General features: G+C 52.4%; 11 protein-coding genes across 11 annotated transcripts; 6 read left to right on the top strand and 5 right to left on the bottom strand.

The window, feature by feature from the left end:
* Positions 1–804: 804 nt before the first annotated feature.
* J4E86_009936 (uncharacterized protein) lies at positions 805–2,141 on the top strand (the record flags this gene model as incomplete). The annotated part of the gene is made up of 3 exons (XM_051450436.1): positions 805–902; positions 953–1,599; positions 1,654–2,141. The coding sequence occupies 3 exons, from the start codon at positions 805–807 to the stop codon at positions 2,139–2,141; spliced, it is 1,233 nt and encodes a 410-aa protein (XP_051298357.1).
* Positions 2,142–3,768: 1,627 nt separating this feature from the next.
* Positions 3,769–3,972, top strand: J4E86_009935 (uncharacterized protein; the record flags this gene model as incomplete). Its single annotated transcript, XM_051450435.1, has 1 exon — positions 3,769–3,972. One exon carries the CDS (start codon positions 3,769–3,771, stop codon positions 3,970–3,972), a length of 204 nt encoding a protein of 67 aa, XP_051298356.1.
* A 3,146-nt stretch (positions 3,973–7,118) lies between these two features.
* J4E86_009934 (uncharacterized protein) lies at positions 7,119–8,303 on the top strand (the record flags this gene model as incomplete). The annotated part of the gene is made up of 1 exon (XM_051450434.1): positions 7,119–8,303. One exon carries the CDS (start codon positions 7,119–7,121, stop codon positions 8,301–8,303), a length of 1,185 nt encoding a protein of 394 aa, XP_051298355.1.
* Positions 8,304–8,623: 320 nt separating this feature from the next.
* On the bottom strand, positions 8,624–11,534 carry J4E86_009933 (uncharacterized protein; the record flags this gene model as incomplete). The annotated part of the gene is made up of 5 exons (XM_051450433.1): positions 8,624–8,637; positions 8,699–9,403; positions 9,898–10,764; positions 10,927–11,032; positions 11,100–11,534. 5 exons carry the CDS (start codon positions 11,532–11,534, stop codon positions 8,624–8,626), a joined length of 2,127 nt encoding a protein of 708 aa, XP_051298354.1.
* Positions 11,535–12,095: 561 nt separating this feature from the next.
* On the bottom strand, positions 12,096–13,215 carry J4E86_009932 (uncharacterized protein; the record flags this gene model as incomplete). The annotated part of the gene is made up of 2 exons (XM_051450432.1): positions 12,096–12,185; positions 12,235–13,215. 2 exons carry the CDS (start codon positions 13,213–13,215, stop codon positions 12,096–12,098), a joined length of 1,071 nt encoding a protein of 356 aa, XP_051298353.1.
* Positions 13,216–13,849: 634 nt separating this feature from the next.
* On the top strand, positions 13,850–15,228 carry J4E86_009931 (uncharacterized protein; the record flags this gene model as incomplete). Its single annotated transcript, XM_051450431.1, has 2 exons — positions 13,850–14,201; positions 14,447–15,228. The coding sequence occupies 2 exons, from the start codon at positions 13,850–13,852 to the stop codon at positions 15,226–15,228; spliced, it is 1,134 nt and encodes a 377-aa protein (XP_051298352.1).
* Positions 15,229–15,900: 672 nt separating this feature from the next.
* On the top strand, positions 15,901–16,448 carry J4E86_009930 (uncharacterized protein; the record flags this gene model as incomplete). The annotated part of the gene is made up of 2 exons (XM_051450430.1): positions 15,901–16,254; positions 16,404–16,448. The coding sequence occupies 2 exons, from the start codon at positions 15,901–15,903 to the stop codon at positions 16,446–16,448; spliced, it is 399 nt and encodes a 132-aa protein (XP_051298351.1).
* A 144-nt stretch (positions 16,449–16,592) lies between these two features.
* On the bottom strand, positions 16,593–17,306 carry J4E86_009929 (uncharacterized protein; the record flags this gene model as incomplete). Its single annotated transcript, XM_051450429.1, has 2 exons — positions 16,593–16,904; positions 16,935–17,306. The coding sequence occupies 2 exons, from the start codon at positions 17,304–17,306 to the stop codon at positions 16,593–16,595; spliced, it is 684 nt and encodes a 227-aa protein (XP_051298350.1).
* Positions 17,307–18,385: 1,079 nt separating this feature from the next.
* J4E86_009928 (uncharacterized protein) lies at positions 18,386–19,773 on the bottom strand (the record flags this gene model as incomplete). Its single annotated transcript, XM_051450428.1, has 2 exons — positions 18,386–19,648; positions 19,711–19,773. 2 exons carry the CDS (start codon positions 19,771–19,773, stop codon positions 18,386–18,388), a joined length of 1,326 nt encoding a protein of 441 aa, XP_051298349.1.
* A 345-nt stretch (positions 19,774–20,118) lies between these two features.
* Positions 20,119–23,101, top strand: RPN1 (proteasome regulatory particle base subunit; the record flags this gene model as incomplete). Its single annotated transcript, XM_051450427.1, has 6 exons — positions 20,119–20,257; positions 20,325–20,389; positions 20,450–20,614; positions 20,666–21,015; positions 21,065–23,024; positions 23,081–23,101. The coding sequence occupies 6 exons, from the start codon at positions 20,119–20,121 to the stop codon at positions 23,099–23,101; spliced, it is 2,700 nt and encodes an 899-aa protein (XP_051298348.1).
* Positions 23,102–24,510: 1,409 nt separating this feature from the next.
* Positions 24,511–26,425, bottom strand: J4E86_009926 (uncharacterized protein; the record flags this gene model as incomplete). Its single annotated transcript, XM_051450426.1, has 5 exons — positions 24,511–24,976; positions 25,024–25,115; positions 25,165–25,254; positions 25,305–25,395; positions 25,449–26,425. The coding sequence occupies 5 exons, from the start codon at positions 26,423–26,425 to the stop codon at positions 24,511–24,513; spliced, it is 1,716 nt and encodes a 571-aa protein (XP_051298347.1).
* Between the last annotated feature and the right edge of the window lie 1,129 nt (positions 26,426–27,554).

Here is a 27,554-nt window from a genome sequence, read left to right as displayed (position 1 = left end):
CCACAGGACGTATTGCGCCTCAAAGGGTAAATGCCATGGGCGATGTACTCCGATCGGTAGCTGATAGCTCCTTCCAAACTTCCAACATATTCATCCAACTTGGACGTTGCGATCAGTGCATGATCAGGCCTACTATCGCGGGATACCTATTAGCGGGAAAAGTGAAAATGCAGGCTAGTTGATGTGAATGATAGGCGTCATGCTCTCTTTCTCTAGAAGCAGTTCAATATTAGTTATAATCCTGCCCTGGGTGTTGACCGGTGTGGAAGTGAGACAGTAGACATGGGAATCGCGATGTCATGGTTTCTTGGATGGACGATGTTAATCGAATTTCCCACAGGCGACCGTGCCGCGCAAACCCCAGTAAAGCCACCATCACATGGCATCTGGAGACTTTGAAACTTCCACGTCTCGATCTTCGTGAGGCATCCAATAAATGTTGTTCCCTTAAAATCTTTTCAGACTGAGCAAAGACTGGCATAGATACGCGTGTTCGCTGCGCCGAGGCCGGTCACAAGAACCCATGACGTCACGGCTATCTGTGCGCCCAGCCTCAACCTCACATTTTCTGCTTGACGCTTGCGTGCCGGATTCCCGAGATCTAGCTACGGGGCTGCCCGTCGTTCTCTCATTAGGCGCGGAGATGCCAGGATCGCCACTAAGTACCAGTATGACGAAATGCGTCCGGCACTCTTTCCGCAATGTTTGGGAAGAAGGTGTCATGGCAGGAATCCTGGAATGACTACCTGAAGCATGGCCCCCAGCCTTGTCAACACCTAGTCGCGTCCTTCAGCTATCACCAAAATGCGATTCCGCGATAGAACCCACACCACGTACGAGAGCGAGGATGAGAAGCCGCCAGCGGAGGTCGGGTTGCGCGATCGCATCGTACATTTCACATGGTATGTCGACGCGCCGAGAGCATTCAGATAGCAAGCTTACAATACCGCAGGCCATGGTTCGCATGCACCATGTCGACAGGAGCGCTAGCTGTCGTTCTCGGGAACACCCCGAACAAATTCACTGGCCTACAGACCATCGGAAAGGTCGTCTTCATCTTCGACCTCGTACTCTTCGCCATCTTCAACGCATGCATGTTCGCGCGGTTCTTACTCGTCCCTCGGAAGCTCCTCGGATCGCTACATCATCCAGTCGAAGGCCTTTTCTTCGGCACGTACTGGGTGTCCGTCGCCCTCATACTCAACTGCACGTATATCTACGGCAACCCATCGACCGGGACATGGCTCACCAAAGCGCTTGAGATCACGTACTGGATGTACTGTGCCGCAGCCTTCCTCGTTGGCATCATCCAGTACTCGCTCTTCTTCCGTCTCGAGCGTCTCAACGTTGGCGATGCCGTTCCGGCTTGGATCTTCCCAATATACCCTTTGCTGGTTGTAGGCACGCTGGCTGGTACTATACTTCCTGCCCAACCTGAGACGCCCAGCTGGAAGATATTCATCGGGGCGATATTCTTCCAGGGCCTCGCCTGGGTCGTCTCCTTTCTGCTCTATGGGCTCTACATGCAGCGCCTGATGACGAGTTCTCTGCCCTCTCCTACCACGCGACCAGGAATGTACGTTTCGGTCGGTCCAGCAGGTAAGTCCATACCCGATAGATCAATACTTCCATTGAAGATTCTAACAGCAATAGGTTACACTGCTGCCGGACTCCTCTCCCTTGCAAACCAAGCGCCGTCGCTCGTTGCCGAAAACTACTTTACGAACACCGTAGTCCCAGACGGCGAAATCGTACGCATCATTGGCATCATGTCAGGTCTCTTTATCATACTGTTCGCATACTGGTTCTTCATCATAACAACGATCGCCGTCATAGTGGGATCACGTAGGATGTCGTTCTCGTTGAACTGGTGGGCTTTCATTTTCCCAAATGCAGGACTTACTCTTGCAACGATACAAGCAGGAAAAGTGTTACACAGCGAAGCTATCAACGGTGTAGCAAGCGCATTGACCATCCTACTGGTCATCATGTGGTTTGTTGTGGCAGCCTTCTGCATTCGTGCCGTGTACCTCGGACAAGTCTTGTGGCCAGGAAAGGATGAAGACAAGACCATGGAGAGGTTGGCATGGGGTTGGCAGGACAATAGGGGAAACCCAGAGGCTGGCAAGATCAGGCCTTAATGTTTCATGTTGGATACAATGATGTTCATTGAGCGTGGCGTAAGGTTACTGGAGCGTTGTAATATAGCATGATACCCTTTCGAATTGAGAACTGTTCTGCAAGCGTGAATTGACCCAGCTGTCTACGAAATCGGGCTTTGCAAGCTTGACGAGATCAGGGTTTACCACACGAGGTGCACAAGCTATCCTCTTTACGCCGCTGACCATGTGGACCATGGGGACTGGATAATCCAGGCCGTTCGGGATCTGGGGTGCGTTGGCGCGTTCTGGCTTCGTCTAGTAGGCTTGGTGCACTTACCACATGATCTCGTATTGGTCAATTGGCGTTGAGCGGGATTGCTTGGATCCAAGGATTCCCGCCCTCATTGCTGGCTGCGACAGTGGATAGCCCTCCTCCACAGGAGTGACGTTTCATTACAAAGCTATGATGCCCTCGCCCGAACGCTTCAGAGCCATCAGAGCCCACGGGGCCAGAGTTAGTACCAAGTTCCACCCCCTCGGAGGACTGCCAAGTCGTGCATTTACTTAGTGCACACTCGTTATCGTGAACTACTTTGTCCAACGCTGATGGTCTCTTCCCAGAGGCAAAATATGTGGTAAGTCATTCTAGGCGAGCGCCACGGTTCAACAGAACTACACAGAACCATACAGAAGCTCTCGGCTGCATTCTCGGAAGGCGCCCAGGGATTGCCCAGCCGAGGCGTTCAACGGGAAAACACCACCAGCCGTCATCGCAAACCGTGCACACACCATGGTCGTCCGCATGTTTACGATCGCTGCAAACATCGACTGTCGAAGCACTCGGTCAATATTACACTGTCGGTGCTATGCAAGTCCCGAACGCAACCTTAGTCACCGGCCGGACATAATTGTTAAACTCTAAAAAGTGAATAATCGCGAGATGTGTAAACGCCGATCTTCCGAAACCCAGCGGCCCTCACAATACAGTGATTTCTTATCACCCTCCACTTCAACACCATGCATCATGCGCCTGCCTAGAATTACACAACGATAACCATCGCATGGTCTAGACCCCGCGGGCAAGGCGACTTCGTCTGGCTAACTACTAGTAGCGCCGCCTACGCGCTGCTTGGCCGGCTGGCGGAGAGGAAATTGGTGCGGGGCTTCCTTGTCGACGCACGTATCGACCACTTATCGCCGCTCGTCGGACACAACGGAGCGGCATGGTAAGCTGCTCGGGGAGACTTGCCACGCGTTGCGCATATCGTAGGCCGAATCAGCGCCTTGGGCTGACACGGCGGAGCTGGCGTTAAGGCACCCTTGTGTGATAGCGTGCTATAATTGGCTGCGGGAGTGACGGGTGGACCATGCGATGCTTGGGTGTCGGGGATAGGGTTTTGGGTTGGTGGCCTGGGTGGGTGCATGGGTGGAGTTGGGGTTTGGGATGCCGCATGAGCAATGGCATTCTCAGGTGAGCCGTGGGAATCTGCGACAGTATATAGGCAGGTGGTATCCCCACATGAAGGGACAAACACAACATCGCAGATTTCCTGTATCAGACCCCCAGATACCAATAACTTCACATTACCGTCTACATTAGTCTATCAGACACTACTCCACCACTACCATAATACAACGTCGTATGCAACCTATCCTACCAACAACCATGTCTTCACCCGCAACTCAATACGTCTACGTCCCCAACCTCGTTGGCGGACAGATGCTCAGGATCCCCATCGAGGACGTCGAAGCCGAGGGCCAAATCTCCATTGCCCAACAGCCCATCGCGAGCCCAACCCTCTCTTCACGATACGTCCGCGACTCGTCACCATCGCCAAGCATGGAGAGCGTCGACGACACCGATGAGTAATAAGCTCATACACCAAGGCGACGCACGAAAGACGAAGAAATGACGGCAAGCCTTGCACTGGTCTGCAGTCCAGCAAGGCGGAACTAGCTAGCAGCGGACGTCGTTGCCAAGCAGCCTAGTCGCAGCCTCGAATCCCCCACGAGTCAAACTCAGGGAGGACTGACATCATCGCCCCCCATACCCTCACTGCAATCGTAACATTTCATCCGAAATGACGACAATCGGTGCCGTTGGTGCCGAGATGCCACCGGAGAAAACTTTCACATTGCGTGGAGTTGGCGTGTGGGGAACACGGCAAGCAAGGAGAGGATCTTGGCTGGAGTTGGAAGGAAGCTTGGGGAGGTGCCGATCGGAGATGGATAGGGCAGGCAGGCACGCGTTGGCTTGGCGTGGGGATTGGGATGGATCGATCGGTAGTCTTGGTTACTTAATGTCTATTAACTAAATCTTTTGTGGTACTTTTGGTCACTTGATCTTTTCTATGCTGCATGAGGATGTGAATTGTGAATTGCGGTGTGCGTGCGTGTGCTCTGCATGCATTGACTTTGGGACAGTAAAAGCAAGTAGAAGTGATGTTCTCTTTCTTGCATATCTCTTATTTCCGGTGTGCATGTGAGACGTGTCGTGTATTATGTGCATCACGATGACGAGGAAGAGTAGTAATGTTGCCGAGCCAGCAGATGACAATACGTTGACAGCATCCAAGGACACCTTCCCTGCACCATTGTAGATATAGACTTAACGTACTCTGGAGATGTTCACAAAACTTCCAATCAACGTAGGTGGAAAACATGAAGTAAACTCATCCAGAACGAGCTTCTAACTGAACTAAGACAACTTGGGAGAACATGTGCTTTCTTTTACACGGCCACCAGCGCTTCAATGCATAGTCATATGACAGATCATCTCCCTGTGTTCGTCTCCACCCCCCATGTTATCCTTCGTGAGTGACGTGTTCATCAGCCGTAAGCTCAATCCAAAACTCTAAGTCATCCGTTGCCGTGGACCTTGCTGGCATCGTCACTTTACCTGCCCACGTACCTTCCTTTTCTAACCAGAGCCTTTTCATCTTTTGATACACACGAAACACTTCATGTTGGCTCGCTTGTTGTATCTTTCCCATATCCGCGGGTGTGATGGCGGTATTATCGCAAGGTCGGCGAATGTACTGATTCATGTCCAAGTCTGCCCGAGGTGCGTCTCCCCATTCGCCCTTTTCCGGGTCTGGGAAAGCTAGGTCGCGTATGGATACCTTGAAGTAGATGGTTAGCCGTGTGAGATACCGATGGTACCGCGGCGCGGGAAAGAAGATACCGCCTTGCATGGCTAGTGGGTCGCGGAAGAACTTTGGTGAGATGGGAGACGTTATGTGAGGCAATTGAATGTTCGCTGTCGACGTTGACTGTGCTAAGACGCTCTTGCGAATGTAAAACTGAAACGAATTCTTTGCGTAGAAGAAGCTAGCAGCTTCATCGTGAAGTTGCGTACATGTTCTCAGTAATGCAATGCCCGTAATTTTCGTATGTATCATAGGAGATAGTACGATGCAGTCTTCGGGTTTGAGTAGATGGGCGTAAATGCAGTTGCGCAACTCCGGTGGAATGCTAAGCAAGCTGTGTTTCTGAAGATCGACAGGGAGACTCTTCGAGACAGTGCGCGATCGTCGTGCCGACTCCGTACTATGATCGTTATTCGAGCAACGGTGCGTCCTTTTACTGATCTGCCCGGTCAGCTGTAATTGTGTCGGCTGCGCGACTGCAGTTGGGCGTACAAGACCGAGTGCTGACGAAGCTTGGTTTCCCATAGTAGTAGATCTGTAGATCAAATTTAGTACGGATGCAGAATAAGAGCGTCGCGTGGATCGTTCTTCTCTCGCACTTAGAAAGGGCATATGGGTATCGTCTTCCCACGAACCCTTAGGTAGGCTTGCGCTGGATGCAGTCACCAGGCAAGTATTCCAAGGCAGTGCGTTGGATGCATTGTTGATAACTAAAGTGGATCTTGTGAGTTAACTGGAATCTTTTCAGTTCCCCAAGGATGTGAAGCATTCGTTTCTCGGCCTTGCCCGTCGCGTTGATGAATTCGCTGTGTGAGTTGTACTCTCGACGCTCGACAGACAACCTTGGAAGCCGCGAGGTCACATCCCATGGCTTTGCTTTGATTATCGAGGGCTTTTCTTGTGCAATTGGAGCTTCAGAGGATGTAAATGACATACAAGCCATCAGCATCGATATAACGAAGAGGGTGAAAATGTGAAGGGCTAGAGTGGCTGCTGGCTGGTTGAGCGACCCAGACAACCTTGGAACGCACGGACGGCTCACCAAGACACTCATCTCGTTATTATGGACGAACTTTAGTCCGTCAACTCCCTGATGTCACAACCTACAGCGCTGGCAGAGCACTTGCGATACAACGGTAGTATCATGAGCATTCTCGTTCCTCTTGGGCGCCGATACCTGGCCAATGGGCGCGCCGCGAGCACAGGACTGATTAGGCAACGACGAATGGCTATCGCGTAATTACTTCCCTAGATCAACTGTCGTCTACGCGCGTGTCATCGCACCCCAAGACGATATCTTGCTGTCATTTGTGTCATCGTCAAAGACGGAAGCCTCCCCTTGGTACGCAAACAGAACGAAGCTGTTACACACCTCGGGATGTGGGCCACGTAGCGTTCACACCACCCGACGTGGAGCCCAGGTCGCTCGGGACAATGCGACCCATGCGGATAGTAACTGACCATGTAGTCGCAGCTCGGGTTAATTCTTCTAGAAGACCTAAGGTACTATTATGCACCCACAAGACGGCGCCAAGTCTGGGGTCAAGTCTGGGGTCAAGTCCGGGGTGGAACCTGGGGTAAACACCTCGTCAGTAATACAGCCATCAACGACGCTATGTCTTGAAGCGGCTTGAGGATAGCTATGCCTGATCATATCAACATCTTGGCTCTTAACCCTAGGTAGCTAGGTCGACCGGCTCCACATCTTACGCTCGACTTTCAACGTCGCCCTGACCCGAGGTCGTGGTGCATATTGTGCTGGACAGAGAGGCCAACAATGGGTGTACTGATGAGCTATAAAGACCAGTAACAACATGAACAACAGTGTCCAACCTCAGCCAGGAACGCAGACACCGCAACATCAACCATGATCGCCTTCAACACCATCGTCGCATTCCTCCTCTCCATCTCATCTGTTACCACTGCCAGTCCAACAGAGCGCCAGGCACCCACCTACCTCAACTGGAAGACCTTTAAAGCCAACGGCATCAACCTTGGTGGATGGCTTGCCCAAGAAGCCGTTATTGACCCAGCCTGGTGGTCGCAGAACTGCGGTACCACGACTGATGAGTGGACCTGCTGTGCCAAACTGGGATCGCAATGTGGCCCTGTACTAGAGCGTCGCTATGCTACGTTCATAACACCCGCCGATATCGACAAGCTAGCCACTGCTGGTGTGAACGTCTTGAGGATCCCCACAACCTACGCTGCATGGGTCAAGGTTCCTGGCAGTAACTTCTACAGCGGCGGCCAAACTCGGTTCTTCAAGAATATCGCATCTTACGCAATCGCAAAGTACGGCATGCACATCATCCTCGATATTCACTCCCTTCCTGGTGGAGTGAACGGTATGGGCTTTGGTGAAGGCGAAGGCCGCTTCGGTTGGTTCAATAACGCCACGAACCTCGACTATTCCCTACGCGCTGTCGATGCTGCACTGGCCTTTATTCAATCCTCTGGAACTCCGCAATCATACACCCTGGAGCCGATCAACGAACCGGTGGACAATCGCGATATCACAACCTTCGGCACACCAGCCGCGTTGACGGACAACGGTGTCGCATGGGTACAGAAGTACATTGACGCGGCTATTGCGAAGACAGTAGCCGTGAATAAGAACATACCTGTCATGTTCCAAGGCAGCTTCAGAGGTGAAGCGTTCTGGTCTCCCAAGTTCCCAGCATCCACCAATCTCGTCTTCGACGTACACAACTATTACTTCGCTGGCCGCCCAACAGACTCCGATACCGTGAGCGCAGACATCTGCTCCGATGCCAAGGCATCGGCAGGAGATGGCAAGTTTCCTGTGTTCATCGGTGAATGGTCGATTGAGACGGTGGCGGATAACAAATTTGCAAATCGTCAGAAGAACCTGAACACCGGGCTGTACGCCTTTGCAAAGTACACTAGGGGTAGTGCTTACTGGACCGCGAAGTTTTCCGGAAATGTGCCGGTAGCTGGCGAGGGAGTACAAGGAGATTATTGGAATTACTCGGCTTTTATCGATATGGGTATCGTTAAGCCTGGCGAAGGCGCAAAGTATTGCTCCTAGAGGGTTATATATGTAGATCAGCCCAAACATGACCTCATGTAGAAAGGATGCCAAACACTGAATCGTATGGACTTAGTTATGTTCGACAGCCGGCCATAGGAATAGATACATTCTCTCCTCATTCTTGCCTCCGATACTTTCCATAACTATCAGCAACCTAAATATATCAACATTGATGGCGTAGAGTCCAACAGAGCCGCAATGTGACAGAAGACCTTCCATCTTGAGCTCAGCTTTCCATCAAGCCAGGAGCCTACTTTAACGTCAGATCACCTAACGTGCATGATTTCAACTTAATGTAGGCTGAAACCCTGTTTAACTCAATACCCTCCCCCTATCCAACCATTAGCATACCTGTTCATCAATAACACACGGATCGAACACGATGCACTTACAAATCATCACATCAACCAACCTAGGTTTAATCTCCTCGACATCCTGATCAAGCAACACCTCCCAAAGCTCCATCACACTTTCCGCCGTCACCATGAACCAGCCAAAATACGGCCGTGGGCCCTGCCCTCTTCTCCTCGGATGATGATCCGCAGCAACGTAGTCCACCTCGACACACTTGAGCCATCGTCGCTTGGTACCAGAGGATTTGCTGTAGCCGTGATATTGATATTGCCATTTCTGCACACTCTGCGTGGTTGCAACGTCGCTTGTGTTGTTGTCAACGGGTACGTTCGTTGTCTCATTCTCTTTCGGCAGAAAGTAGGGATCCAGCAAAACTTCAGCGTCAGCGACAAGGAAGAGACGCTCGCTTTTGTAGAAGTTCGGTGAGGGCACAGAATCTTCTGGTGGATTGACATACGTCTGGCGAAGCTGGTCGATAGTAAGACTATCGTACAGGGAAGCATCGGAGCGGAAGTCTAGACGTAAGAGGGAACGTAAGAGTTGGAATGTTGTCGGTGGCTCATCGTTTTGCGACTCAGAGAGGGATTTTTCGACGCCTTGCTGAATGGCTTTGGTTAAACTTTCCCATTGCGATTCAGATTCTGGCGTGTAGCATGTGCGGTAGATGGTGTAGCCCCATTCGTGATAGGAATACGGCTCCTCGGCTTGGCCTTCCGTTGTTATGATCAGGTCTCGTAGTATGTCTTTGGGTTGCTGGATCATTACGTTTGGACACAAGATAGTGTTGGTACGGAGGGTGCGGGGTTACATATGTGGTGCTTATGTTGGAAAAACAGTTAACTGGGAAATTGGCGGCATGCGCAAATTTATACTTGCCTGGGTATATTCGAAGGATCATTTAGGTTCAAGGCAACAACGGCACTAACTTCTTACGAGCTTGTTAGATGAGACTGTTTTGTTGACTGGACTTTGCTCTTGGAATAAGTCTTGTACATTGAATATCCACATATACATGAGACAGAACAAATGAAGAAGCCTTCGTAGATGCGAAGGCTTGTAAAGTATCGTCTCAGGTGTTGCAATCCTCCGTGGTCTCGATCAAGACCTCATGAGTCAGTAACCACCATCGCGACTACATTCTCCTACCGCCCGCGAGCATTAACCTGCCCATGTATTCATTATGCCTACATTATGCACGTAAGTAGAGGCGGTCATACATACCGTGGCAAGTACCCACCTGCGAAATCACCCTTTTTCCTCAAAGCCTCCCTCACCTCATTCTCTTTACGTATCCGCTCTTCCTTCTCCCTATTCTCCTTGCGTATCCGCTCCTCCTTCTCATCTTTCTTCTTCACCTTCCTCGCCTTCTTCTCAGCCTTCTTTTCTTCCTTGGTCACCTTTGCTTCCTCCTCCTTCATCATCGTCTGGAACCCATCATACCAACTAGCATTCCCACTATCTGATCTATGTATGCTGTCTTTGCCCAGCACACGATCAGTCTTGTCCTGCTGCCTTTTACGGCCGCGGTCCCACACTTGCCACATGTAGGGGTCGCTTTCCAGTCCTGGTGGTGGTGTAAGCTGGCGTGGCTGTAGATTCTTTCGGGGTCGGTTCGTGCGCTGGAAGTAGGCTTCTGGGGTTATCTCACGGCCAGGGAAAATGAGACTGGAGGTGCTAGAAAAGGCGGGTGATATGTTACGTAGTACAGGTTGAAGGAAAGTGGAGGAATACTCTTGCAGGTGAATGTTCGAAACCGATTGCGTGGGGGTGGTGCGTTGATAAGGGCTAAAGGAGCTCTCTGATCGAACGGTGGTTTGTTGCTCATCTGGTGCGGTTGCATCTGCACTGGCCCCTTCATTCGCGCTTCGCTTTCCTTTCACCCAAGACGGGGGCCTGACAAACCCAAGTGGCAGATACTTCCCCACCGAGGGTTCTGAGTCACGGCGGGTAACTTTCTTCTTGAGCTTCCGAGCCTCTTTCCAGTCTCGTGATGGAAACACAGCGCTTGGTGCAACAGATTGAGATTGAGGGTTCTTTTGCGGTCGGGCTTGAAAAATGGGCGGACACCAGTATCCGGACATACCCATGAGACCGACTGGGGCTTCTGAAGAAGGAGAGGTTGTAGAAGGCATAGAGGATGATGAGGCTGCCTTACCTGCAGGTTGATGCTCAGCGCGTTGGGTAGAGTGACGTGGTACAAATGTATACCGGTCGGGTTCGTGTTCTTCAATAAAACGAGATGCGCTGTAAGTATGTATGCTCGTACTGGGGCTGCCAGCAGGCCCTTCGTAAACGTCGATGACTGAGTCCTCATAATCTTCTAAACTCAGAGCGTGCGACAGGTAGGACTGTTCATCGGTGGTTTTATCTACCTGTCTGGGTTCATCAGTTGCATATTTTGGTCTCTTTCTGATATTCACATATCAGAGACTCGCTTACGTTAGGACTCTCCGGCTCCAACCCAGCCTCCTCATTAGCCCAACGCACCCAAGCTCTCTGCTCTGTCATCCTCGACATCATGCTTGCTGCATCGTTAACTTCCTCCTTCTCCTTGGTGTCGTATTGTCTTTCCTCCTCCTTCTTAGTCGCCTCCCTTTGCCACATTTCCTCAAGAGTCAACCTCGGACTGTCCCCCACCACGTCGCCATATATCATCTGCGTTCTGCGCCCCATCTTCTTTATTGCTTTCTCGGTCTCCCTTGCGGCATCGATATAAATTTCTTCGTCCTCGAAATGCACGGAGATTTGCCAGCCCCATTTCTGAAGGTCTTGGAGTATGCTTATCTCGGCGGGGAGGGGGTCCGCGAGCGTGTAGGTCAACAGCGGGTTGTAGGCGTCGATGGACTGCGCGGGTGGTTGAACTAGATACGGCATGTTTTCTTGCAAGCGTTGCGTACTGATGGGAAACAAGAGGAGGACAGGAAGCTTCTTATGCCTCCGGCCGCATTCATGGTCGAGTAAAATGGCTACTATCGTCAACATGTTCGCATACTTCACGCTCAACATTCTCACACTCCGGATATGTCATTACCAGAAGGACAGTCCTTGAATGTTCAACAGGGCGAAGACATGTTGTCATTGAATATGTCTATTGGGTATCATATGTTGTTATCGTCGGCGCAACACTATTCCATGACGTCGTTATCGTTGGCCGTTTCCTCGTTCTTCAGTCCTCTTATGCGATAGAGCCAGTTTCCAGACGCTCTGAAGCGAGGTTTTGAGGTGCGCGATATCCTCTAACGCGCGGTTCGCAGTCTCAGGACATGATGCGCCGATTACGGCGAAGGCGTGAAGGTTGCAGAGTCACAGATTCGCTTTCCACATAATTCCTATCACGAATGTGAGCATCCATCAAACGCGTATATGCCCGTTGTATGAGTCGCAATGGAGCCTTTGTATTTGGTGTGGGGTGAGGAGTTGATGCTCAGGGAGGGCTCAAAACCATATCTTGATCAGCTCCTCTGACACGGCAGACGGAGTGAGAACGCCAGACTCGGTGATGATGCCGGAGATCAGGTCGGGTGGCTAGTTCAGGTTAGCGGATGGGATCATAATTGATGTAAGCAGAGCGTACCGTAAAGTCGACAGCGTCATGAGCGTCGAGCGGAACGACGGTCGATTTTTGCTTCGCAGTCATGTCTGCGATGGCTTCGTCAAAGACATTCCGTTGCTCTTCGTCGCTCTTGGGCTTGTGTTCCGCCTTGTGTTCTTCTGCGACCTTGAAGTCGAGTACCTTCTGCTCAATGGGCAGATCGAACTGGCTGAGTGGATATAGCCTAACGAACTTGTGGCTCTCGGCGACCACGTAGAAGGGCTTTCCTTTGCTCTTAGCCAGTACGCCCAACTGGTACGTGCCCATGCGCGATATGATGCCACCGTTCTCGACGACGCCTTCAGCTCCGACAATGACCATGTCGACTTTACCCAGTGAGTAGGCGACGGCCGAATCTGGAATTGTGGCGACTGGTACATTGTGCTCTCGGAGGTCGGCGACAGTCTGGAGACCCTCTTTCGCATCTGACGAGCTTGACGAGGGCAAGACGTATATGACCTTGAACCGGAGAGTGCTCGACTCGGCGGCCGTTCGCAGTAGCGCACCCACTACTCGCGATCCTCCATTTGTGAGCACCGTGCCGCCGTCGCGGATGAAGTGCTTGCCGAAACTCGCGATCTTCTCCCTGCTCTGTTTCGCACGGTCCACAAACAGCTTGCCGTTGGAGAGGAGGTGGTTGCGTATCGCGCGGAAGTCGTCGTCGGGGCCGAGGTTCAGGCTCGCCGGGCGGTTGAGCGTCGTGATGAGGTAGCGCTGGAAGAGATCTGTGCCAGCGGAGAGGGAGATTGGATTCGCGATAGAGGCCTTGAGGGCGGCGGTATGGCGTTCGAGCAGGTCGAGCGTCTCTGCGACGGTCGAGACGGAGCTCTGCGCGATGGCTTCTACGAGCGCCTCGATGGCCGCGACGGGCATGGTGAGTTCCGGGTCATCTTTGAGGATACGGCGGTATGTCGCTACAATGTCGAACGTCGACTGTGTCTTGACTCCGGATTCGGTGCTCATCTTGGCGGTTGGTTGCAGCGTGTCGTTCCCGTCAACTTTTTGGCCTGCAACATTTTGGAGGGGTGCTTCGCGATTGAGTCATTCGCCAAGATTGGGGGGCTAGCTCGTCATCCCTCCCCAGGCGTTCACCCTTCGACGCGCCAAACCACTCTTGCCATGACTTTACACTGCTGCATGAGTCTCACTGTATTCATCTCACACCCTGCTGCTCTACAATCTAGGAACTGCCAGACGACTGCGTTTACCCACTTCAACACCATGGCAAGGATCCATCCACGATCGCCTCCACTGCTTTCATATGACGCGGTTTGTGTAATGCTCCGTTTGCTACGGAATTTGCAATCGTCAGATGCCACTCACCCGTAACGATGACCATGGCCCGCTATGTTACGATACGTTGGCCAAACTCACCCTCCGCTGTGACTGTACATCACTTGAAGAGCCACACTCACTCAAAGCCAACACGTAGTTTCCGATCTTCGGTGTTTTCACTGATAGTAATCTTACTTTATCAAACAATCAATTACATTCGTCTACGGTTACCTTTTAGCAATCCAAAGGCCGCAAGGTATCTCACTGGCAAAGCTACACCTACTAACTACAACAACCAATACTGCTACAACCTAAACTTACGATGCCGTACATCATCTATGTGCCCGGAGTCCTGCAACCATACATCACCAACGATCCGAGGATCTACATGGACTGTTCCAAGATCTTCGAGTGGGAATGCGAATCACGACCCTTCTGCGATGCATTCTGCAAGGCGTTCCGGCAAGACGAGGATGCGCAGTTCCTGTCCGACAGGCGTCGCGGCCAACTTGAAGCCTACTGGATCGAGGAGCTCGAGCGGCGGATCAAGCTGAACACAGGAATTGACCCACTGAAGAAGGGCAAACGACTGTCAACTGAAGCCGCAGTCGAACATTTGGCGGAGCATGACATCGATAAGAGTGTGTTGTCCAAGATCAAAGACCGGGAGGAAGGTGCACTCTGATAGCTGGTGGGTCTACATGGCAGTCACAGCCCTCATCACCAAACGTCATCTATGGTACGTTCTCACCTTCTCGTTTTTGGGCCCTGCTAAATTGAGTAGTAAAGAATGCACATCAAGCCTTTTGCGCTTGTAACCCAACACGCTTGACGACCACATCATACTGCTTTTACATTCTTTAGTCTCAACGGAGGCGGTGTTCATTTACAGTTCTCTTCTTATCACAAAACACAACAGCGTACTGTTGCGCCAATCCGAAAATGCCCTCACTTTGCGACCCATCGGAGTATCTGCCCAGTCAGCAGATACCACCAAGGCCGTCTATCAACTTCATCCCCTACGACCCTGTTTCCATTGATATACCTATGGAGGCCTTCTACCGCGAATACCGAGTAGATTCACCGGGAAGGATAGTGAAGTATCGCTATGCTACTACGCCATCCGCCGTGGCGTGCAGAATCACAGTCGTTTCGCTTTCTACTATCATAAACTGGCGGGCGGATATTCCCGAACTGGCACCCCCGGGTGCTCTCTTCAACGAAACAGATGGTCTCTACTACGAAGACGAGGTCGTTCCGTCACAAGGCCAAACGCCACCCGACGACAAGCCAACGTTCGAGTCATGTGTTCGACGACTGAAGTTACATTTTTCCACTGCCGTACAGCATCCACCGATGTCTCATGACGAAACTCAGTCCGCCCCCGGCTTCGTAGCAGGCCATGTCCAACGCACTGCGGAGGGTCCCCTGTCCGACGAGCAACTCCATCCGACTCCTTCAGGCAAGGAAGAAGGCTACAAAGCCGCCGAAAAAGGTCTCTCAAGATATGCGCCGCAGTCGGCAGGAAGATCTCTCGACGAGGAAGTTATTGGACACAACTGGGTTAAGCCTGGGCCAGGAAACAAGCGCGCGCATGGATCAACGACTACACCACCCGGTTTACGACGTGGTAGGAGTGCAGTCGGTGAAGGATCTCGCGAACAACTGACCCACGAAGCAACGAGCGTTGCATACAAATGATCTTGGGCGTGTGAGTTCATTGGAAGAAAGAGGTTGCATAGGAGATGAAGCTGGGCGAGCAAGATGTCGACGGAGTGTGTTGTGATCAACACCTGGGCATGTCTTGCACATACGAATTCAAACGTCTACACACTGCATTTTCATGTCTGATGATTACCCAGCCCTTTTTGATGTAAAATGACGATGTGGTCGATGCGGCAATTGTTCACTATGTGCAGTAACCGTCCAATTCGTCTCTCAAACAGACGCTCAGCTAGATAGAACAGCAATCACTTAGCGTGGCTGCAGACAGACCAACAGACAGAATAGGCCTGTATAAGTGTTAGCGAATCATCGCGATACCTGATGCGGCTGGGTCTGGCGATGACGCACCTTGCACGGCACTCGCGGGTCTGCCCGTGGATCCACAGCGCTCAACGTCATATGCATGCGCCAATGGAGCAGGAGTTTTCAGAAGACCCTGAGCCTGTCCGCAGCGAGCACGCGACCTCTTACCTAAACGAGCGTCACCAAAACAGGACGCGAAGCCTTGTACCCTATAATCTTTTCTGCTATAACCAAATACGCAATCGTCTAGGGAAGAACCGTCTTGTCTACACATATCCCACCAACAACAATATTGACCGCAATTCCGGTGTCGCTCCCATTTCCAGTCAACCCATCATCAACAACATGGCCATACTATCAGACATCGCCTCGAAAGTAAAAAACACGCGACTCGTTCCGCCAACCGAAGACGAACTATCCGCAACCAAAGAAAACAATCAAGATTCATCTCCCTCTCAAACCCAAAAAAGACAACGACCAATCCTCGAGATAACATCCTACGACCGCTTCACACCACCATCCCCTATGCCAGACTTAGAATACGACTGCCGCGTGACACAGAACCCATCCCGCCAAATACGGAAAACATGCACGGGGCTCGACTCGACGCTGCAAGATGAGCTGATGCAACGCGAATCTTTTAGTGATACAGTGGCTCGTGCGGAGGAGGATATCAAACGGCTCATGGAAATCAAGGATGTAAGAGCTAGTAGGGAAGGAGAAGTGGCGATAGTACGAGTGGGGTGTCTGTGTGGAAGTGGACATCACAGAAGCGTGGCTTTTGCGGAGCAACTGGGGAAGGTGAAGTGGAGCGAGGATGATAGCTGGGAGATTAAAATTGTGCATAGGGATTTGACGAAGGGAGTGGAGGAGATGAAGAGGGTGAGGGGTGAAGAGAGCGGGAAGGAGGGGAGAGATGGGAGGGTGGATGGGGAGAAAGCTGGAGGTTGAGGTGTTTAGATGGGGATGGATGTAAGGAGTATTGTATTATGACATTATCACGGCATTGACTATCGCCCATCATTCTCTAGCAAAGCTCAGCCCCGAGATAACCAAGAATGCCTCGGAAGCACCACCGCAGTCATCCCATCAGTCTCTCCACCCGAAGTCGCCTTCGCATCAGCACCGTCAGCACCACCGCCTCTTAGCCCTCCCTCCAGACGCTCCTCGTCCTCGTCTTCATCATCTTCTCCTATAACCTCATGAACATCCGAGAAAGGATCATGAAGCCCCGACATCTCCTTCATCTGCTCTTCAGCCCACTTCCTCATCCTCTTCTCTTCTCTAGGACCGTGTTCCACCCTCAGCCTGAGCTCGTCACTCCCAACCCACGTATCCTTACCCCAAACCTGCCAATGCGCTTTCTTCACCCCCCTTACCACACTCCCCAGCCTACTTTTCCCAGCCGCCGCTGCAGCCTCAGCCTTCTTCTTCTCATCCTCCCCGTTAATCCTCAGCCCATGTTCTCTCTGCCAAATGACCCAAATATCATCGTCCCACGTGTTCTTCCTAGCAAGCTTTTCGTATTTAGCAAACCATTTCTCCATCTTGGGGAGCGAGCGCTCGGTGTTGTAGAGGCGCCAGCCCCATGCCGCACAGTCTTTTGCGATGGCGGCGTTGCGCGTTGTGAGGGTTTCTGTGGAGGCGGGGGTGAGGTGGATGTATTGGGCTGTTGTGGTGGGGTGGCGGTTGTAGTGGAGGACGTAGGAGGTGGAGCGGTAGTAGGGCGGGATTTTGACTATGAGGACCATGGTTGCTGTTGTGAGGGGGGTTTTGATGTTGGGTGTTTTGCTTTGGTAGTCGAGTTTGGATAGAGGGGAGTTAGATGGGAATTGAGGTTTAAAGTGCTGCGGTGGACAACGAGAGGTAGAGGGAAATGTTACCCTCCACCGATTGAATGCCCAAATCGTGAGAGCTCTCTCTCGTTATACACTCGGAGCATTCACGCACATGCGTGTGTCCATTTGCGTCTTTCCATATCAGCAGGCACGGATCAACTACATGAGTGAAAGTACACTGTGCGTTGAAGTCACCAACCCCGAACGTGAACGCACAGAGACTGCATAGAATCTCTAACACGTACTCGCATTTCCCCACCCACTTACGCAAGTCACACTCTTCGGCAACCTCGTACATCCACTCAAAATGAATGACCGCCATTCACACAAGATACAATACCTCATCCACCCACCCCGCAGAACCGTCGTCTTCACCACAGACAACCCTTTGATAGCAGACGTCCTAAGAAACCGTCACAATTGGCTTGGCCGCGTCACAGAAGGTAGCACGCTTCCAGCGTGTATCAGCACTTCATGTATACGGGAGCTTGATGATGGTAACGTTCTGATCGATCATGAGGTTGCAAATGGTGATCTCCTTGCAGCAGATATACGGTCTCTGCTCATACGGAAAGGGTTCGTGGATCCGGATTTACGCTTTGTTGGGCGTATGATACGGTCTGTACATAAGAGGCAGGTTGTGCTTCCGAAATGCACGGATATAGCGGCTGGTGATGAAGAGAAGGTTGATATCTGGAGCGACGATGGGTTGGATGAGGCCAAGGAGGAAATGGATGTTCGGGAAAAAGATATTGTGGACATGGATAGAGGGGAGAAAGATGGTTTGGACGAGCATATCACTGCAAAATCTTGATGTAGAGCGGCCCAGGGGGCAGCCAGAGGCGGTCAGGTGACTCTAAATAGTGCCCTTGATTTTGGTGTAACGGAATGTATTGTATATTTTAGGCCTTCAAATGAAACGAGTGCCGGGAGGAGACATGGATCTGGGTATCGCTGAAATAAAGGAACAGAAGATGATGTAGTTGGCAGACCTATATAGACCAGCCTGCTTTCTTCTTAGCGGCCTTGGTGGTCATGGTGGGTTCCGAGGGTGGCGGTGGCTTGATATCCTTGAGATCTGGTAACGGGTCGTTATCCCTTATCTCCAGTATAGTCATCTGTGCGGCTAGAGTCGGCTGCCCATCTGCAATCGTATCGCTAGGAGCAGACACATCGTCACCTACCGGGCCACCTTCAAGGGAAACACCGCCGTCTTCCTCATCCTCAACTTCTTCATCGTCGCCTGCCTCGTCACCATCATCGTCGTCGTCCACCTCTTGTCCGTCTGCTCCAGTCGCGACATCTCCAGCGTCGCCATCGATACCATGCTCTTTCATGTACAATTCTAGTTCCTTGGCCATCTTTTTGCTGAAGCCGGAAGCTTGGACTTCAACATCTAACCGCTTGACGAGCTTCTTCGTGGCGTCCTTGAAAAAAGGACCCGACTCGTCGCTCGTGAAGCCAAAACGGCGATCGAAGAAGCGCTTTATGCAAGCCACATCGCGGTCAAAGTAGTATTCGGCATTGGCATGGTCAATGGAGACCATTTGGGGGAAATCGATGAGGGTTGGCACCAGTGACAAACTGCCGTCTTTTTCTGTTCTCTCTTCAACTAGGATGTTGAACTCGTTGAAGTCACCATGGATGAGACCGTGCTGCGCAAGGCGAACGATAATGGCGAGCAGCTCACCATAAAGCTCCTGTGGGTTACCGACCTTTGAGATTTGACGCATAGGGAAGGCATCGATGAGGCTCATGACGACGGTATGTCTGTTCTGACCAATCGGCTCAGGTACAGGGAATCCCTCTGCTCGCAGGGCCTTCATGAATTCGAACTCTTTCAGAGCAGCGAGACGCGACATGTACATCCATGAACCACCCTGGCGATTCCGCAGGTAGTCGCGGTTCGCCTTGACGGTACGGAAAGAAATGCGACCCAGACGGTGGATTTTGAGCACCAGTTGCCTACCCGTTTCATCTGCGCAGACTATGATATCCGACTCTTTGCCTATGCCGATCTGGTTGCCCACCGAGTAGACGGTCGAGGCCTTTTGGTGTGTGTGGAGGGCGAGGTAGTCGAGACCGCCATACGTGAGTCGGTAGCCGTCGTACTTTGCGTTGCGGACTTTGGCGATGAGGCCGATCTTGGCGAGGTTGGAGATGCAACGGTGGACGCCGTCGCCGGAGCGGATGGCGGCGATCTGAGCAATCAGGGGGGTTGGCACGATTTCATGGTTGCGGCTGCCCATCTCTGTCTATCATCTTCATCAGCGTTAGTCCCCCACTACGTTCGGAAAGACTGCGGGCGGGCGCATACCGCAGTGAGGACACGCCAATCATCGGCGGAGAGGTACCGAATATTCTTGACGTTCAGCTTCATGGTAGTTGCCTGGGTGGCCTATCGGCGTCGTGTGGTGGTGATTTTCGGGGTTGTATGCGGCAACAATAATTTTTGGCGGGAGGTTCTGAGCGGCGGGCGGCGCTCATCATCGGCGGACGGGCTTGGCCCTAGCGCGGCGGAAGTGGTACGCGAAGCAAGAGCTGCCTCATCGACATCAACCTATTACCACTCCCCACTCGACTTGCCTCTCGCTCTTCCGACCCATTTGAGCGCCGCATCAACATATCCCAACACCCCACATCTCTTTTCACAGTCGCCATCGACGCCGCTTCGTCCCGACACATAGACACACTTCGCCGCTTGCCCTAGCTACACATCATCAACATGGCGAAGGACGACGAGAAGAAGCCCACGGCCGCCGACAAGGGCAAGGGCAAGGCGCCCGTGAGCAATGACGCGGATAAGAGCAAGGATGCAAAGCCAGATCTTGAGGACAAGAAGGGCGGTGTTGCGACAACTGGCGGTATGTCTGGTCCCCGGCACAGCGCCGATGGCTATCGTCATGGACTTGCACTGATGACAAACCACAGAGGAGCTCAGCGAGGAAGACCAACAGCTCAAGAGCGACCTTGACATGCTGGCTGAGCGGATACTGGTAAGCTGCTGCGACGATGGCTGGTCCCCGCAACATGCGCTGACCTCATGTGTTTACTAGGGTTCCGACACCAGCCTCTACAAGCCCGCCCTCGAACAGATCAAGGAATTCATCAAGACATCGACGAGCTCCATGACGGCCGTGCCCAAGCCGCTCAAGTTCCTCCGACCACACTACGAGAACCTCGAGAAGGCCTACGCATCATGGCCAGCAGGCGAGAACAAGGTGCGCAGACACGCCCACACTCTATATATGGCACCATGCTAACAAACGCAGCGCTCGCTCGCCGACATGATGTCTGTTCTGGGAATGACGTATTCGGATGAGGACCGCCTAGACTGCCTCAAATACCGCCTCGAGGCCCCCTCCACAGATCTCGGCTCATGGGGCCATGAGTACATGCGCCACCTTGCGCTTGAGATCGGCACAGAATACCAGAACCGCCTGAACGACGAGAAATCCACCGACGACGTCACCGACCTCGCCTCGAACCTCGTCCCCTTCTTCCTCAAGCACAACGCAGAGGCTGATGCCGTTGATATCCTGTCTGAGCTGGAGATGATTGATCAGATTGAGCAGTACATCGACGAGAACACATACTCGAGGGTGGCTCTATACATGGTCAGGTAGGATACGCCCGCATTTTGCCTGCAGCACCGACACTAACACCAGCAGCAACGTGCCCCTACTCACCTACCCAGACAACGACAAGTTCCTCCGTACCACGTACCGAATCTACGCCAAATACAAGCAGTACACACAGGCAATCGTCATCGCGATACGATTACACGAGACCGATCTCATCATTGAAGCTTTCAACGCCACCAAGGACAAGTCGATCCGGAGACAAATGGCCTACTTATGTGGCCGACAACGGATATGGCTCGACGTCTCCGAGGACGACGATGCCGAGCTCCAGGAGTGCATCAACAACACGCGACTGCCCGACCACTTCAAGGCGCTGGGCAAGGAGCTTAACATTCTCGACCCCAAGACCCCTGACGACATCTACAAGACACATCTGGAGAGCAGCAGGACGGCTGGCCTCACCAATACCGATTCCGCCAGACACAACCTTGCTTCAGCCTTCGTCAACGCCTTTGTCAATGCCGGTTACGCCAATGATAAGCTCATGCTTAACGAGAACACAAAGCAGAGCTGGGTGTGGAAGACCAAAGAGGAGGGCATGCTGTCAACAACCGCGTCTCTGGGTATGCTCATGCTCTGGGACGTTGAAGAGGGTCTCGATAAGGTCGACCCCTTCACACACGTCGAAGATGACATGGTCAAGGCCGGCGCTATGCTTGCTACCGGTATCTTCAACTCAGGCGTGCGCATGGACTCAGACCCTGCCATGGCTCTCTTGGGTGATGAGGACAACATCAATTCCAAGAACAAGAACATCCGTTTGGCTTCTATCATGGGTCTCGGTCTTGCTTACGCGGGGTCTAATAAGGAAGACCTTTTGGACGTTTTGCTGCCGATTGTCAGCGACACCAGCCTCGACATGCAGCTCTCTGCCATGGCGGCGCTGTCGCTTGGTATGATCTTTGTTGGTTCGGCCAACGGAGATGTCACTGATGCCCTGATGAACACACTCTTGGACGAGGACCGGACGAAGCAGCTCAAGGACAAGTGGACCCGCTTCATGGCTCTTGGTCTTGCGCTACTCTTCTTCGGTCAGCAAGAAGAAGTCGATGTCATTCTGGAGACCTTGAAGGCGCTTGATCACCCCATGGCCAAGTCTGCCTCTGTGCTCACCGAGGTATGCGCATGGGCAGGTACCGGTGCCGTCCTGAAGATCCAACAGTTGCTCCACATCTGCAATGAGCACATCGAGGATGAGAATGAAGAGAAGAAGGGCGATGAGCTACTCCAGTCTTACGCTGTTATCGGTCTATCATTAGTCGCCATGGGCGAGGACGTCGGCCAAGAGATGATCCTCCGCACTCTCGGCCACCTGATGCACTACGGCGAGGCTAACATCCGCAAGGCTGTGCCGCTCGCTCTAGGTCTCATCAGCCCTAGCAACCCTCAGATGAAGGTTTACGACACTCTTTCTCGTTACTCTCACGACAACGACAACGATGTTGCCATCAACGCCATCTTCGCCATGGGCCTCTGCGGTGCTGGTACCAACAACGCCCGTCTTGCACAACTTCTCCGGCAATTGGCTAGCTACTACCACCGTGATCCCAACGCTCTTTTCATGGTTCGCATAGCTCAAGGTCTGCTGCACGCAGGCAAGGGCACGCTGTCTTTCAACCCATTCCACACTGACCGTCAGGTCTTGTCCCGTGTGGCAGCGTCGGGTCTCCTCACCGTACTTGTTTCTCTCATCGACGCCAAGTCATTTGTGGCTGGAGACTCACACTACCTACTCTACTACCTCGCTACCGCTATATCGCCGCGCTTCCTCATCACACTTGATGAGGACCTCAAGCCGCTGACAGTCAACGTCCGTGTTGGTCAAGCAGTAGACATCGTTGGCCAAGCTGGTCGACCGAAGACCATTACTGGATGGCAAACACAGAGCACGCCGGTGCTACTGGCGCACGGCGAGCGGGCGGAGCTGGAAGACGAGAAGTACCTCAGCCTGACCAATGTGTTGGAGGGTGTGGTCATCTTGCGAAAGGTATGATATTTCAACGTAACATGACTTCGAGCGTGCCGTGCTAACACTACAAACAGAACCCAGAGTGGGAGGACTGAACGATTGCAGTAAAAGGTGGAAAGAAAGAAGCGTCGTCAGCGACGGCCCGCAGAGCATAAGGAGGGCCTGCACCAAGATTTTGGCATTCTAATAGCATTACGGTCACTGCCTCGACCCTTGTTCTGACAGGACGAGGAGTCCAAATGGCACACCGTTGTATATATAGATGTGCAAGAGCAATGAACTGAAATGAAATCATTCATACAAAGTTTCGTTCCAGCAATCCCGGGTGAATGTATGCAGTAGTGATGGGGTCTGAGCACACGTACTATCTATTCTCCTACCTTTAATTGGGCTTGAGGTCAGACCCAAGATGCTCCGCGCCCTTCAACGTTGCATCGTAATGACTTTCTAGCTGTGAAATGCGGCATTCTTTGCGCATAGCCCAGCGACTAACCCTTTCCTCGTTCTACGGCCATCACCGCGTAGCCACGATCACTATTGTTATATATGTTCTCACGCTACTGCATTTCATCCTGTACACCAACCAGAATCTCATAATACGCTCCTTTACTTACCTCTCCTACTTGATCGCATAGCTGCGAGTCTGAAAAAAAAAGAAAAAAGAAAAGATCAAAGATCTACAAGCACCGTGCGGATCGAACACACGTCTTTCGCAATCAAGGTGCCTTGCCTGCTGCAGACACAGCGCCCAGGTGCAGCCGTAGGGAATCTCCCACAAAGCAGTACGGTCAAGTACTAGGAAGCCTGGCAAGATCTCGTGCGGACGTCTTACCACTGGACCAGGTACTCTGTCACAATCTTCTTTGATCGACTGGGCGATTAGACAGGGTGTAACACAGTGTCAGACTCGTTACGTTCTTTACTTTGAAGACGTACCAGGACGACCGGATTGAGACGCAAGCATTGCATGAACAGCAGAGAAGTAGATACGAACATGAATTTGAGCCGGAAGAAGATCTATTATACGACGAACTATCGAAACTACGACAAATCCGACCATAGACCTAGCCACCACTGCTGAAACCTGCCCTTGCCATCGATGAGAAAGAGATACATTGAATAACCCACTAAGATCCTTTTGGTTCGCTGGCTTGCCCAGATGCTAACAGATACTTCTAAAACGTGAAAGAAGCCGCCCAAGTATATCGATCGAAAGGAAAACGCGAGACCGGAGTGTCGATGGGAAGGATATGTTCAGGGTGTTTGCGCCAAGAACAAAGTATTAGGGCCCAAAGACATGAAGGTCAGAGCGAGCGGCAGGAAAGAACGACAAGAGTATCGTGCTGTAGCGTGTTGATATAGTGTGGCCTTCGTAAAGTATATGATCGGTGCCAAAAGAAGTCTCCAAGAAGATGTGGCTGGAGGATGTTGAAGAAGCGATCATGAAGAATAGTGCGTGCACGATGGGTAGATCGAAGGTCGACGTGGAAAGGGCGGTACACGCTTAGTCGTTGCGGCTGGGTGAAGTAGACTTGTCATCAGCTTTGACAGGAGTGGCGGGGTTGGTCTTGACGTCAAGGCCGTTCTCAGAAACACCGTCCTCGCTCTTGATGGGTCCACCCTGCGGCATATAGTATGAGCGGGCAGGGCCGAGGGTGGATGGCACTGGCGGTGACCATGGCTGGCGCTGGCCGCGCATGAACATCTCGAACTCGTTGGCGTGGCCCGCAGGTATCGGGGAGACGGAGAGGTATCGGTCAGGCGTGCCTAGCGCCCTAGCCTGAGCAACACCGACCTCGTACTCCGCAGCACGGAAGACACGGCCAGCTGCGGTCTGCTGCTTGAGCATCTTCTGCTCGTGAGTATCGGAAAAGCGGATCTGGATGAGATGCTCTTCGCCGCCGGGCTTGGATACAGGGGTGTTGTTGAACTCCTTGATGACCTCGTCGCAGATGTCGCGGGACTCGAAGCTAGAGATGTCAACAAAGATCAAAATGGCAACACCAAGATGACTTACCGAGCGAAGCCGACACCCCGACCAGTACCAGAAGAGTCACGAAGGATCCTGCTCGAGCAGACCTTGTGAGGGGCGAAGATGGAGGCGAGTTCCTGTATGTTGTAAGTGACTTGTCATCAGGGTTGGGGCGAAGTAACATACATGCTCGTTCATGTTCTTTGGAATGTTGGATACGTAAAGATTGGTGTTGCACTCGTCGGCGAACTTCTTGAGCTTTGAGTAGAAAGATTCCTGGGAAGAGTCAGTACAGGCCATCGTGCGTCAGAATGGCTGCAACGTACCCGAGCAAAGCTGACCTCATATCCGAGGTAGTGGAAGCCACGGATGCAGTCTTCAGCGTCTTCGAAGTTGTGGTACTTGATGAAGCCGAAACTGCGAAGCATAATTAGTAATTAAAACGTTGTGATGGGTGGTGAAGCGCTTACCCCTTGCACAGGTTGGTCTTCAGGTCGATGATGGACTTTGAGCTCTGGATGTCTCCAAAACGCTTGCCCCACAGGTGAAGCATCTCATCTGTGGTCTCGGGAAGCAGACCTCTAATGTAAACGTTGGTCTCGCCAGTCTTGTTCTCCAGGCTACGGTCGAGTGGCTTGTGCGGGGAGCTAGGAGCGGGAATAGCCCGGGGAATGGGGGGCTCCTGGTGCACTAACGCCAGTAGATTGGGAGGCAACGTGGGCATGGTCTGCTGCTTCGGGATGGGCGCCATGACCTGGTAGGGATGGGCTAACTGGGAAGGCGAAGGAGTAGCACTGCTGGAGTAGAGGGCGTTTGGCGAACGGTCCATGATGGCGGTGTTGTTGCCGTAACGATGGTACATACCACCACTGCCGTAAGGCGTGCCTGGGTTGTCGTTCTCGTTGGAGGAGATGGAGTCCCGGCGTGGCGTCATGAGAGATGGCATCTCGGAAGAGGACATGCGAGCAGCCCATGCTGGTGGCATAGCGTTGTTGTCGATGACAGCTTGGCCATATTGGTAAGCTGCCTGCTGGACGTATGCACCGGTGTGGTTGTACATGTTGGGGGAAGCCGCCATGGCAGTCTGTTGCTGGGCACCAGGCATCATCTGGTACATAGATCCAAGGACCTGCTGGTTGGGAACCCAAAGTCCTTGACCGTTGGAGAGAGGGATGTTGCCGTAGTCGGAGGAGCCACCTGACAGAGCGGAGCTCGCAGACTTGGAGGTAGCGGACGAACCATACGAGGCGTGCATGTTGAGAGCTGCCATATTGCCCGTCAGACCTTGCATACCATTATCACCGTGAGGGGATATGGGCAGACCTCGGGGGAGGTATTGGGCGGACCCATGACCTTGGCCGTGCTGGTTGTAGTTGTTGAGCATGTGTTGTCCCTTGTAGCCCGCGTTGGGGGCCGCGTAGTTTTGCTGACGACCGTTGGTAGCCATTACAGTGAGCTTCGAGGTGACACTGATCGAAAGACGAGTGAAAAGATCGGCAAGGTATCCGGGACCGAAGCTTGAAGTCGCGAGCAAGAGTACGCAGACCGAAAGGTACGAGCCTGAGGAGGGTTGCGGCGAAGTGTCTCAACAACGGACGCGACGACAGACTGAGATGCAGAGAGGAACGTTGCTCTGCTCAGAAGATTAACTTTTGTTATTAGAGGAGGCTGGGATACGGCCTAGCAAATTTGCTCGGTGATCGATGAGTATGACGAAAGCAGACCTCGCAAGCGATTGCGGGGGAGGAGCTCATTGGATGCGGCGGTGTCCGGGCGGGGAGTGGAGAGAAAAAGATGGGATGATGAAAGGGACTTACTGGGTCGTAGATATCAAACTTTCGCAATGTGCGGGACTGGTAGTGACTCCAAAGCTGCCGAGGCGTCAGTATCGGTGTGCTGCACAAGAGTGATGGACGGCGTCGGGACGGATGACTGACCTGGGAAAAGCTACAAAGAATGTGGCCACTGATGCGTATTGGTGAGAAAAGTGAAGAAGAGTGAAGAAGAGAAGGGGAGGAATGGTGGAATGAGGCAAGCTGTTGTACCCGAAGATGGCGTCTGGGCGTAGCAGCTTGGGGAAAGAGCACTCGCGATGGGACGTCGGTGGAAACCCACAAGCGACGTGAGAAAGGAAGCCCCAATCTGACTGAGGGAAGTCGCGAAGAAGAACCATGACAGCGAACAGAGAGGCTCACCTTCCCAATGACTCCGCTTCGAGGAGGAACAGACGCACTATAACACAGCGCCACCCGAACTCTTGCACTTTGGATACCGTCGCTTCTTTATCTGGAAATTGCCTAGTAATATGATGAAAAAGCTGTTGGAATAGTGATGTCAGATGAGGCTTGCCAGCGAAGCTACGGGGCTTTGGGTTGTCCCCGTCGCCGTGATGGGAAGAGCACTGCACTTATACATCGATTGCGAGCAAGGACGCACATGCTGAATGTATGCACCGAGAGTACGGTATGGCGAACGCTGCAAGCATAACATCCTGCATCAAGTGGTGTACTCGTCGCGCCTCCTCAGGATGCAGCCATACCTTTCTCGGAGCAGTGTGTGTAGCATACAAATGACGA

This window comes from Alternaria arbusti (genome assembly GCF_024043155.1).
Source record: "Alternaria arbusti strain BMP 1465 chromosome Unknown scaffold_19, whole genome shotgun sequence".
NCBI classification, from domain to species: Eukaryota; Fungi; Ascomycota; class Dothideomycetes; order Pleosporales; family Pleosporaceae; genus Alternaria; species Alternaria arbusti.
This window is presented reverse-complemented; position numbering and strand designations above follow the sequence as displayed.